The 13,375-nt window shown below is 41.3% G+C and overlaps 1 protein-coding gene across 2 annotated transcripts in view; it reads left to right on the top strand.

Annotated features, from left to right (window-relative positions):
- The first annotated feature begins 653 nt into the window (after positions 1-653).
- TOP2B (DNA topoisomerase II beta) overlaps positions 654-13,375 on the top strand; it is a 72,554-nt gene continuing 59,832 nt past the window's right edge. For both annotated transcript variants that reach the window (XM_039480130.2, XM_039480129.2), the window contains exon 1: positions 654-1,367. In XM_039480130.2, coding sequence (XP_039336064.2) covers positions 1,299-1,367 — 69 coding nt within the window. In that variant the 5' untranslated portion in view covers positions 654-1,298. The remainder of the gene's footprint in view (positions 1,368-13,375) is intronic.

Genomic DNA, 13,375 nt, shown 5'->3' with positions numbered 1-13,375 from the left:
CTTTCCCTGGAAGGTTCTCTGTGTGTGCCTTATCACTTAAGCTCTTTATCTGCAGTTTTCTTGAAGCTGACTATATCCTCTTTTGGGGTGAGGGGAGGAGAAGGAGGAAGGAGATGGAGGAGAAGGTCTGAGATGATTTTTTTCGACAGCAGCGTCCACTTAGGCCCTTGGGGAGGCCGGATCACGGGGCCCCCTTGCACCAGTGGTCTGCAACGTCTTGCCTGCGGTTTGCAACCGCTCTTTAAAAATAATTTCCCTTTGGGACAGCCCCCGGCTTCTTCCTGCCACCCCCATCCCCACCCGAATCCTTAGAGGCCCCAAGCAAAGAAACGCTCCGGCTCCCCCGGTAGGTCTCAGAGTAAACAGCACGCTTGGAGGATTACAATCGACCCGAGGCCAATTCGACCCTTTCCCTTTGCCGCCCTCAATTGACCCTTGACAGCAGCCCCTGCTCTCCCTTCAAATGGAAAACCCACAGAGACACACACAAACAAAAACCCCCAAGTCTTCCTTTCGGTTGCTACCCGCAATGACGTTTCCCCCTCGGGTCCCGCCCCTCCAGGGGGCTTGGATTTTTGGGATTGGCCGAGAGGCTGTGGCGACAAGGCTCCGATTGGACGGCACGGCGCTGACTGACAGCGGGGGCGGCCGCCGCACCCTCCCTCTCTCCCCGGTGTGCAAATGTGTGTGTGTGCGGTGTTATGCCGGACAAGAGGGAGGTGACCGTGGCGGCGGCGGCGGCTCTGTTTATTGTCCCTCTCGGTGTGTGTGTGTGAGGAGACCGGGGCTGCAGCGCGGCTGACGAAGGCGGCCTTGGAAGCAGCGGCGGCGACCGGGGCGGCGACTCGGGCGACTCGAGCTGCTGGCCTTCGCGGAGCGTGAGAAGGACAAGGCACCTCTGCGTCCCCGCCACGTCCGAGCGCCCAGGGCTCCCCGGCCGACCTCGCGGCTCGCACCCCCGGGCTTCAGCCCGGCTCGAAGCGGCGCCCGCGGGCGGACGAGAAGGCAGCGCCGCCGCTCGGCCGCTGCGGGTCACCCCCTGCTTTCCGCTCCGCCGCCGCGCTAGGCCCGGGCGACGCGGACGCCGCGCCTCGAGTTTGAGGGCAGCCGGCGGCGCGGCCTCCTCGGCGGGCTCGGCCGGACGTCCGCTCCGGGTCTTCGCGATGGGGCGCGGGGGTCGGCGCAGCTAGGAGCGCGGCGAGCGGAGCGGCGGGTGCGGAGCGGCTGGGCCCGGCGGCCCGCGGGGAGGCGGGAGCGGCGGCCGCGGCCTCGGGGCCTGGGAGCTGGAGGCGCTCGCCATGGCCAAGTCGGGTGGCTGCGGCGCGGGAGCCGGCGTGGGCGGCGGCAACGGGGCGCTGACCTGGGTGGTGAGTGGCGGGCTCCGGGGACTGGCGGCTGGGGCGGGGGTCGGGGCGGCTGCATTGTTCCGGGCCGCGGCGGGGGTGGAATCCCGCGGGTCCGAACGGGCGGGGCCCGGGAAAGGGAGGGAAATCCCGTCCCCGGAATCGGGCTCCGCTGGGGCCTGTGCCTGCAGAATCCCCCAGCCCGCTCCCCGCGCCTTTCCTTTCTTCTCTGGACCTTTCTGGAATCCTTGGCTGCCAGGGCGTAATGGGTACTTGAAACTTTGGGGGGACAAAACGGGAACGTAACCTGTAGCCCCCGCTTCCTCTCTTTTCCTCTTTCCCAGACTCTTCCAGGGCAGCCGGGCCTGAAATGGTGGGAATGACGATCATGCAAGTGTGTCTGTGTGGGGCAGCATTTTCACTAAATGTAGTTTCCTGGGAAAAGGGGTGTGTGCGTGTGTGTGTGTGTGTGTGTGTGTGTGTGTGTATGTATTCGGAATGCGGCGCTTACTGGGGCTTTGATCTCTCGAAGAAGAATGGATGGGGCCTTCTGCAGCAATTTGCACCTCAGTTTGGAAAGCCTCATTCAATTGAGAGCGCATTTGGGATGACGTTCACAGCAGTTAATACTGTAGGTCGTCGCTCTGTCAGGGAGAGATTATTAAAAGAAGTGCTTGCCTGTGTCAGCATTGCAGGTGAAATGGGGGTGGGGGCTGAATGGATGTCCCGGAGAGGTGGCTGAAGTGCTTAGTCCTGGGGTTAAAGAATTTTGACGCTCAGTTCCTGCTGGGAAGTAGAAGTAGCTGCAGCGGAAGGAGGAAGGGAGACCGATTCCCACGACAGATCGATAATTCACCAGCATTTCACTTGCTCAGCGTTGAGTTCAGACCAGGGTCATTTCCGATACAGAAAACCCAGCTTAGTCCACTGACTAGGTATGTCGGAGAAAAGTAACAAGTGTTATATTTTTCTGGGACTTTTGACATCTAATTCCACCCTCCCTGTTTTAAACACCTAAAGGGAGCTTTCATGTAGGCAATTTTGTTACTTAATTCATTTTCTCATTGTTTGGGTGAGGTTTAGGTGAGTTGAGTAGCAATTAGTGCTGTGTTGACAACTGCTTCTTATAAAAATGGTGTTAGAGCAGCAAAACATTTCAACCACTTATATTTGCGGTGCCGGGGTACATTGCAAAATAACTTGCCAGGCCCTTATTATGGAAATTCTCTGAATGTTGTATGTTACTCAGATTGTGTAGAATCAAAATATGGAAGGAGTAGAGCCGGGAGAAAAATGCCAGATATGAAGTTAGTGGTCCATGTGGACTTCCTCTATGTGAGAGGAAGGAGATGGATGCATGCATGCTAAAGAATGACTTTCAAAATTAATGGCTTTTACCCCTGTTACTAAAACCAGATATCAGAAAATGGACTTAGATAGCTAACTGGTATTGTAAGTTCTCATTGACTATTTGAAAGTGTTGAGGCCCGATCGGTGTTTCCTCTGACGACGTTTGGTTCTATAATGGTCAGCATTTTCCTCTGTGGTGGATTGTTAGCTTTAACATTTGATAGCAGTACTTTAATTTACTGTTATTTAATTTCGTAGATAATTAAATGACAATTTATTTCTTTCAAGCTCCATAGGAAACTCACTGCCAATAAATTTAGCAAAACTTGGATCATCTCATTCAATATAGGAAAAATCCATTTGAAACTAAAATTGACTTATCGATTAAAGGAATTTTCATTATAAAGTGGATCATGGGAAATATGGGAAATGCAGTACTATAGAAGTGAAGATCACTTAGTCTTTTGTTTATAGAGTATATCTTATGGAATTAGAAGTTTATTAAAAAGATTATCACTCCTTTAAGTCTTGTTTAAGAGTTGGTGCTTACTCTAAATTTAAGTTAGGTTATATGAGCATTTTTATGTCTATAATATACATCATTGATCATAGACTGGTTTGATTTTATGGGAGGCAATATAGTGAGGTAGTTATAGGCTTTGATGTCAGGCTGATGCAGGTTCGCATACTGTCTCCAACACATATAGTTAGTTGGAATTTATGTCCAAGGAACCTAACCTTTCTAAGCCTGTTTTTTACTCTGTCAAATAAGGTTGCATTGAGAATGAAATGAGATAGCATGTAGCACTGCGCTGGGCTTAGTGAATGTTTGTTATTGGTCAACTTCAAGAAATGCACACTTTGAAATAATAGATTGCAGTTGCTTTTACATAAAATATCTTTAGCTGGGGTAAAAGCAAATTAATTTTTCCTTTGCACGAGTTGGGGGTTTATTGCAGTGGTCATCTATTTTGAGGGGTAACTTCGTCTGCTTTAGTGAAACTGGTGTTATGTTGCCACCTGCTTGTGGATAACAGGAAGAAATAAAAATAGAATTAGCCCCTGATTTCTTTAGTCTCGGTGGGGGTTGTATGCCATGTGTTGCTGATAGTAACTACTGTTGGTAAGGATGCCAGCATGTGTTGTTAACGTTGTCATTGCATGAAAATTTACCCTTCAGTATCTGAAATCACAAAGCCAAGTGGTTTTAGGACTAACATTAACTTTTTTGTGTGCGTGTGAGATGGAGTCTTGCTCTGTTGCCTAGGCTAAAGCACTGAGCAGCACAGTCTCTGCTCACTGCAACCTCCGGCTCCTGGATTCAAATGATTCTCCTACCTTAGGCTCCCGAGTAGCTGGGATTACAGGTGTGCACCATCACGCCCAGCTACATTTTGTATTTTACTAGAGACAGGGTTTCACCATGTTGGCCAGGTTGGTCTCCAACTCCTGACCTCGTGATCCACCCTCGTCGACCTCTCAGAGTGCTGGGATTATGGGCGTGAGCCACCGTGTCCAGCCAACTTCTTTTAATAATTCATTTGGTTTATGTTTGATTTGTAGTATCTTCACCAGAATTTTTATAATTAAAAAAAGTGGAAAATACGAATATGGCAAAGGTATTTTGCTTTAAAATGTGTAGCAGTTACAAAAGCTTCTCTTAAGCTAGCAGGGTTTCTTTCTTTTTTATTCATTTATTTTTTAATTTTATTGCAGTTTAGGTTTTGGGGTACATGTGAAGAACACGCAAGGTTGTTGCATAGTTACACACATGGCAGTGTGATTTGCTGCCTTCCTCTCCATCACCTGTATCTGGCATTTTTGCCCATGCTAGCTCTCCCCAACTCCCCACCCCCAACTGTCCCTCCCCTATTTCTCCCCAGCAGACCCCAGTGTGTAGTGCTCCTCTCCCTGTGTCCATGTGTTCTCATTGTTCAACACCTGTCTGTGAGTGAGAACATGCAGTGTTTGATTTTCTGCTCTTGTGTCAGTTTGCTGTGAATGATGGTTTCCAGGTTCATCCATGTCCCTACAGAGGACACGAACTCATCGTTTTTGATGGCTGCATAATATTCCATGGTGTATATGTGCCACATTTTCCCTGTCCAGTCTATCATCGATGGGTATTTGGGTTGGTTCCAGGTCTTTGCTATTGTAAACAGTGCTGCAATGAACATTCGTGTGCACGTGTCCTTATAGTAGAATGATTTATAATCCTTTGGATATATACCTAGTATTGGGATTGCTGGGTCAAATGGAATTTCTATTTCTAGGTCCTTGAGGAATCGCCACACTGTCTTCCACAGTGGTTGAACTAATTTATGCTCCTACCAACAGCGTAAAAGGGTTCCTATTTCTCCATATCCTCTCCAGCATCTGTTGTCTCCAGATTTTTTAATGATTGCCATTCTAACTGGCTTGAGATGGTATCTCAGTGTAGTTTTGATTTGCATTTCTCTGATGACCAGTGATGATGAGCATTTTTTCATGTTTGTTGACCTCATGTATGTCTTCTTTTGTAAAGTATCCATTCATATCCTTTGCCCACTTTTGAATGGGCTTGTTTATTTTTTTCTTGTAAATCTGTTTTAGTTCTTTGTAAATTCTGGGTATCAGCCCTTCGTCAGATGGGTAAATTGCAAAAATTTTTTCCCATTCTGTTGGTTGCCGATTCACTCTAATGACTGCTTCTTTTGCTGTGCAGAAGCTGTGGAGTTTGATTAGGTCCCATTTGTCTATTTTAGCTTTTGTTGCCAATGCTTTTGGTGTTTTGGTCATGAAGTCCTTGCCTACGCCTATGTCCTGAATGGTTTTGCCTAGATTTTCTTCTAGGGTTTTTTATGGTGTTAGGTGTTATGTTTAAGTCTTTAATCCATCTGGAGTTAATTTTAGTGTAAGGTGTCAGGAAGGGTCCAGTTTCTGCTTTCTGCACAAAAATATCATACTGAATGGGCAAAAACTGGAAGCATTCCCGTTGAAATCTGGCACTAGACAAGGATGTTCTCTCTCACCACTCCTATTCAATGTAGTAGTGGAAGTTTTTTTTTTTTTTTTTTTGAGATGGAGTCTTGGTCTGTCACCAGGCTGGAGTGCAATAGTGTGATCTCGGCTCACTGCAACCTCCGCCTCCCGGGTTCAAGTGATTCCCCTGCCTCAGCCTCCCGAGTAGCTGGCACTACAGGCATGCACCACCATGCCCGACTGATTTTTTTCTATTTTAGCAGAGACAGGATTTTACCACGTAGGCCAGGATGGTCTCAGTCTCCTGAGAGTGTGGTCTGCCCTCCTTGGCCTCCCAAAGCACTGGGATTACAGGTGTGAGCCACCGTGACCGGCCAGTGTTTCTTGAATTAATTCTTTGTAAAGCTTTGATTGGTAGACAATGATACTCTGGTTCATTCTGTCAGTCTTATATCATAAATGGTTGTAGCAGATACATTTGTGGAAATATTAGGATATAGTTATATGACTTGATATTTTTCCCAATAATAGTCTAACTTAGTAGATTAAAAAAATTGTAATGGAAAATGTTAAGCATCTCAAAAAGTGATAACCAGAATAGTATAACAAGCTTCCCTCTGTTGAGCCTCAAGTTCCAGTAAACTTAAGACCACCCACTTAATTGCTTCTCATTCTTTTTTTCTTTTTGAGACAGGGTTTCACCATGTTGGCCAGGCTGGTCTCGAACTCCTGATTTTGTGATCCACCTGCCTTGGCCTCCCAAAGTGATGGGATTACAGGCCTGAGCTACCGCGCCCATCCCCCCTTCTCATTCTTTTTAAGCAGAGCAAATCCTAGGAGTCTATCACTTTATCTGTAAATATTTCAGTATTTATCTCTAACAGTTAAGTGTCTTTTGAAAAAAAAAAAAAAAAAAACAAAAAACAACCTACGTAACCACAAATAGCATTGTAGTTTTCTTAAAAGTAAAATTTTTTGAACCATATAATATTTTTTGGACTGTGACTATCTCTAATTGAACATGACTGTGCATTTAAATATTGTTTAAAGATTTGTTTTAAGAACCTTGCTTTAGTGGTTTACTTTGTAAGTCTGAATTGCTGAGCCAGACTTTCATAAACTATGCGCCCTTTCCAATGTAATTTATTTACTATAGTCTCCATAGTTGGGTTTATCTTTTCACTGTCCCTGGTAGAAGTTACACCTGTTTTTGGCACTTTGTCTTTGCATATTTGCCTTCCATCCGATTTCCTCTTTAACTTCTCTTTACTACTATAAATCTTAACTACTCTTCAGTGCTAGCCGAGAACCTCATCACATTATTATTTTCCAGTTTATTCTCATATTTTTCTTTCACTGAACTTTTGTTTCATGAATCATAAAACAAGTCTTTTTAATACAACTTTCATGCATGATAACTTTGCCTTAACAATATTATAAACTTCTGAAGTTAGCATGTATTTTCCTTGTTTATGTCCTTTATAGTGTTGAGCAAAGATCTGGATACGTAATCCACTCTTAGTTGTTAACAAGTTGGATAATTGACATACTGAGCTCCCTAAAACGTCTTCCCTCATTAGTAGAAGTGTTTAAGTAGCAGTATTTTTTAGATACGTTCCCAAGTACATGATGATATAGCAGTATTTAGTCACTTTTTTAAAAACTTCATTACTTGTAATTCCAGATTTGTTGGTTAGATGGTGGCAACAATTGCATTTTACTGAGTACATTTTAAGAAATAAACCTCTTGAATTTTTATAAACCTTAATACACATAGAACCCCATTTTAACAAAAAGTTGAAGTAGCTACAGTTATTCCTATTTGCAGAGAAGAAAACGGGTTTAGAGATTAGGTAACAAACTCTTAGGCACATGGTTAAGGCATAGGTGAAATTTAAACCAGACATGTTCTTAACTGACATTTATAAAGCCTCCAACTTTAAAAACATTCAAAGAAAAAACAACTCATCTTTTATACTCTGATATGACAGAATAAAGAGACATCTGTGATACACCTATCTTTTTCTATTAACCTTTTATTTCATACAAAAAGCTAAGGAATATATTTCCTTTTCAGAATATATATATCTAGTATAGCATAATGCTAAGAGTATGAGCTGAAATCAGATCACCTAGTTTCATAATTCACCTTTTTCAAGTAGTAGTTTTGTTTAGCTTTGGGAAAACACTTGTCCTGACCTTAGTTATCTATCTCATCTGTATAAAAGAAATTATGATAATGGTATTTATTGCATGCAGATATTATATGAGGATTAATTAACATTATCCGTATGATTCCTGTAGTGCTTGGCACATAGTAGCTCCCAGATGGATTCACACATACATTTTCGCTTCTTCTTAAATCCAGTGGTAAGTGTTTTCATTTCTTTTGTATTTATTTTTATAGCAGAAGTCTAAGCATTTGCTACTGTCTTAAATATCTCTCAACTCTTCTACCTCTTCTCTTGTGCCTTGGTTTAGAAGGGTATTTCTGAAGAAGCCTAGACAGGGGACAACTTGTTGCTTTTTGCTTCATTAAAGATGGGTAGATAACATGGCTTCTCCATATAGGTGAAATATGGTTAGAATGAACAACATGGGATGGGAGCCTTGAGGGAGAAGAGAGGAGATGTTATAAAAGGTTAATGTTAAGTCTGAGGGGATTGTACAAAAGAAGGTAAAAGAAGGGGCTTGTTGCTAGACTGCCAGCCCCCGTTTCCACTCTTGTTGGCTTGGTGATGGTGAGCTTTCTGTGCTGATTATGTGAATGGGTGGCTCAGTTCTTTTTTAGTACCAACTGGCAAACCATCTCCTTTACCCACTTTGTCAGCAATTCATTCTCCCTCAGGAAAACAGGAACTGTGGGTGCTTCTGCCAAATCTCTGTATCTCAGGTGACAACTCTGTCCATTGAAGAATCTTTTGTTTTGTTTTACAGAATGATCGTGGTATATAGTCATTCTGAAAAATAGGAGGTTTTACTGGAATGTTTTCCATCCTCTTATGATTGAGAAGTGTTCTTGCTAAAGATCAAATTGCGATTAGTATTAAATCTATATTTTTATTGGCATTAGCAATATTGCAAAAGTGCCATAAGATAGGTTAATATTTAAAATATATAGCTTATATGTTTATTGTGATCTTTTCTGTTATAATTTTAAATTTTCCCCAAATGCTTTAATTTGGCAGCTGGCTTTTGAAATTCAGAAAAAGTCAATGATGTTATATCATGTTTATAAATGAAAAAGAATAGAATTAAAACAACTTTTAGATATGTGTAGGAAATTTATCTTACTATAGTGATTATTTTACATTTTCATTGTTTTTTATATAAGAATGAAAATGTTGGCTTGATTTCTTAGATTTCAATGTAATTAGATGCTGGAATTACTACTTTAAGTAGTTTGGTAATTTGTTCACATAAATTAAGGCAGGGAAATAAATTACAAATAAACTTAAATAATTTTCAATTGTTACAAACTCTCAATGCAAATTTATTCAAAATGCTCTTGGTAAATTATTATTTTTTGAGATGGAGTCTCACTCTGTCGCTCAGGCTGGAATGCAGTGGCACCATCTCAGCTCACTGCAACCTCTCTCTCCCGGGTTCAAGTGTTTCTCCTGCGTCAGCCTCCCGAGTAGCTGGGATTACAGGCGTGTGCCACTATGCCCAGCTAATTTTTTGTATTTTTAGTAGGACAGGATTTTACTGTGTTAGCCAGGATGGTCTCGATCTCCTGACCTTGTGATCCTCCCACCTTGGCCTTCCAAAGTGCTGGGATTACAGATGTGAGCCACTGCGCCCGGCCAGTAAATTATTATTTTTAAAGGCATATTGTTAATTTTTATTCAATGGGGAGTACTGCGAGCAATTGCTCTAGTACATGGTATCTTATTACTATGAACATGTAAGAATAAGAAAAGGTAAAATCAAAAGATGCTTTTCAGATTCTAAAGTGAGCGTAATTCTGTTAGCCTACATGTGTCAAATATACATCACTCTCTTTTATCATCTGTAGAATTGAGGTGCTTTTATGAACATGTAGATACGGGTTTGCTAGTTTGTGGTTGTTCAAAACAGTTTCCTGTTCTCTTTTCTGAATTTTGTCAGCGAAAGTGTTAAAACTGAAGAGCTACCCAGGGTGACATTTTTTTAAGAGATAGAGATAAGTGATGTTAACAGCAAGGGAGGAGGTGCAGAATAGTTTTCTTATTTAGCTTCTCTTCTAAGGCCAAAGGTGGTTTGTATTAAATATGCATACTGTTTTAGGGATGGGATCATCCTGTTAACTGGGTAAGTTGCCCTCTCTCCGCTTACCGCAGATTTTGATTTTTAGTGGCCTGGACATTGCTTAGGGTACTACTTTCTACTGATAAACAGGAGTTGAAAGAGACTATTATTTCAGGTTTCTGTTAGAAAAACTTAAAAACGTCTCAGGGGAGGACCTCCTGTGTTCACCACTAGTGAGCCGGTGAGCAATGTAAATCACCATTTGTTGAGAATGGGAACATAAAAGACAAATTAGATTCTAGTGTTAATTTATACTTTCTACTCTGCCAAGGCTGTCAATCTTCCTGGTGTATTTTGATTTTATGTTTTTGCATAGCCTCTAGTGAGAAAGTTGGGGTTGCAGAAGTAATAAGTAGGTATAAACATTGCCTCTAGGAAAAGAAATCTTCAGTTTTATTCTAGTTTAATTATATTTTCACATGTATGGGCTAATAAGCTTTTAACATATTTCTTTCTGCATTTATTGTAGAAAATTAGAAAACATATATAAAAAAGATAATAGAAATTGCATGTATTGCTACTCTATAGGGCTCTTGGGTATATTTCATATTTTTTCCTATGCATACATGCATAGTTTTTTTTTGTGACAAAAATGGGCTTATGTTTTATATATACTCTTCTGTAATGTTGTCCACTAAACATTACATTTTATAAGCTAATTTAAAAATACTAGATTATCTTTACTAATATAAATTTTCTATAAAAGCTAGAGCAGGGGCCGGATGCAGTGGCTCACACCTGTAATCCCAGCAGTTTGGGAGGCCGAGGTGGGCGGATGACCTGAGATCAGGAGTTTGAGACCAGCCTGGCCAACGTGGTGAATCCCATCTCTACTAAAAAAAAAAAATACAAAAATTGGTTGGGCGTGTTGGCAGTTGCCTGTAATCCCAGCTACTCGGGAGGCTGAGATAGGAGAATCGCTTGAACCCGGGAGGCGGAGGTTACAGTGAGCTGAGATTGTACCATTTCACTCCAGCCTGGGCGACGAGCAAGACTGTCTCAAAAACAAAAACCTAGAGTAATAAAAGATTAACACAAATTAGTTTTAGTGTAGTAATTATAAACTTACTAACTCATTGAAACATCCATGTTTAAGGGTTTATATTAAGGGGTTATTTTGGTTTGTTTTATTTTTGTGATAGAGGCTTGGTATATCACCTAGGCTGGTCTCAAATTCCTGGGCTCAGGGGATTGATCCTCTGGTCTCAGACACTTGAGTAGCTGGGACTACAGGCATGTGGCACCATGCCATATGTCAAATTTTATAAGCTGTTTGAATATTATAATTGAGAGTTGATTTGAAATATCTGCAAATGACTTCCATTGTATTCTATAAATAATAATGTATCCCTTAATGCTTTTCATTATTTTAAGTAGAATGGTATCTCTTTTTTTTCCCTCAATACATGTCATATGATATTTAGAAAAAAGTATGTTGTTACACATTTGTCACACTTAAATTTTACAGTATTTCTGTTCTTACTAGAGAAAATTACAAGTGTTATTAGACAGTCAACTATCTTTCACATGTTCAATTTTTTTAGTTGTAAAAAACATAGAACATTAAACTGACTGTCTTAGCCATTAAGTGTACAGTTTAGTAGTGTTAAATATATTTACATTGTTAAGCAGCAGGTCTCTAGAAATATTTCATTTTCTGAAACGGAAACTGTTTCTACTAAACACTAATTCCCACTTCCCCCAGCCCTTGATTAACCACCCCTCTACTTTCTGTTTCTACAATTTTGATTACTGTAGCTGTTTTATATGATTGTAGTCATACAGTATTTGTCGTTTGTGACTGGCTTATTTTGTTTCGTATAATATCCTTGAGGTTCATCCATGTTACAGCACATATCAGGATTTCTGTGTTTTTTGACGCTGCATAATACTCCATTTTTTGATCTATAAACACGTTTTTAAAATCCCATTCATACATCAGTGGACATTTGGGTTGGTTTGTGCCTCCTCTTGGCTATTGTGAATAATACTGTGATGAACATGGGTGTGCAAATATCTCTTTGAGATTTAGCTTTGAATTCTTTTGGCTGTATACCCAAAAGTGGGATTGCTGGATCATACAGTAATTCTATTTTTAATTTTTGAGGAAACTCCATACTATTTCCATAATGGCTGTAGAATTCTTACAGCATTTTATATTCTCACCAACAGTGTAGAAATGTCCCAGTTTCTCCGCATCCTCACTGACACTTATTTTCTCATGGCTGTCTTAACTGATGTGAGGGTTTTGATTTGCATTTCTCTTATCATTAGTAATTTTGAGTATCTTTTCATATGCTGTTGACTATTTGCATATCTTATTTGGAGAATGGTCTATTGAAATCCTTTATCCATTTGAATGAGGGTGTTCTGTTACTGACGTTGAGTTATAGAAGCCCCTTAACTATTTTGAATATTAACCCTTTAATGGTTTACAGATGTTTTCTCCATTCCATATGTTGCCTTTTCACTGTCTGTTGTTTTCTTTGGTGCATGGAAATTTTTAAGTCTGATGTCCTGTTTGTCTATTTTTGCTTTTGTTGCCTGTGCTTTTGGTGCCACATTCATAAAATCATTGCCAAATAAATCCAATATCTCAAAGCTTTTCCTTTATGTTTCCTTCTAGGAGTCTTAGAGTTTTAGGTCTTACTTTTAGGTCTCTGTGTTAATTTTTGTATGTGGCATGAGAGTCCAGCTTCATTCTTTTGCTTGTTATCCAGTTTTCCTAGCACCATTTGCTGAAGAGACTGTCCTTTCCCCAGTGTGCAGTCTTGGCCTTCTTGTGAAAATGATTTGGCCATTTATGCAAGGGTTTATTTTTGTGCTCTCTATTTTGTCTTTATGCCAGTGCCACACTGTTTTAGATTTCTGTTGTTCTGTAGTAAAATCAGGTTTTGAAATCAGGAAGTGTGAGGCCTTTAACTTTATTATTCTGATTCAAGACTGATTTAGCTATATGGGTCCTCTTGAGGTTCCATATGAATTTTTGAAATTTTTTTTGGTATTTCTGTAAAAAATACCCTTGGGATTTTGATTGGCATGGCATTAAATCTGTAGGTCACTTTGGATATTTTGGACATTTTTTTTTTTTTTTTTAGGCAGAGTTTCGCTCTTGTTACCCAGGCTGGAGTGTAATGGCGCGATCTCGGCTCACTGCAACCTCCGCCTCCTGGGTTCAGGCAATTCTCCTGCCTCTGCCTCCTGAGTAGCTGGGATTACAGGCACGTGCCACCACGCCCAGCTAATTTTTTGTATTTTTAGTAGAGATGGGGTTTCACCATGTTGACCAGGATGGTCTCCATCTCTTGACCTCGTGATCCACCCGCCTCGGCCTCCCAAAGTGCTGGGATTACAGGCTTGAGCCACCGGGCCCGGCCTATTTTGGACATTTTAACAACATTTTAAGTTTTTCAATCCATGAGGATGGTATG

The sequence above is a fragment of the Saimiri boliviensis genome, chromosome 9 (genome assembly GCF_048565385.1).
Source record: "Saimiri boliviensis isolate mSaiBol1 chromosome 9, mSaiBol1.pri, whole genome shotgun sequence".
In the NCBI taxonomy this organism is placed as follows: domain Eukaryota; kingdom Metazoa; phylum Chordata; class Mammalia; order Primates; family Cebidae; genus Saimiri; species Saimiri boliviensis.
The sequence above is the reverse complement of the archived record's forward strand: the minus strand, read 5'-3'. Positions and strand labels throughout refer to the sequence as shown.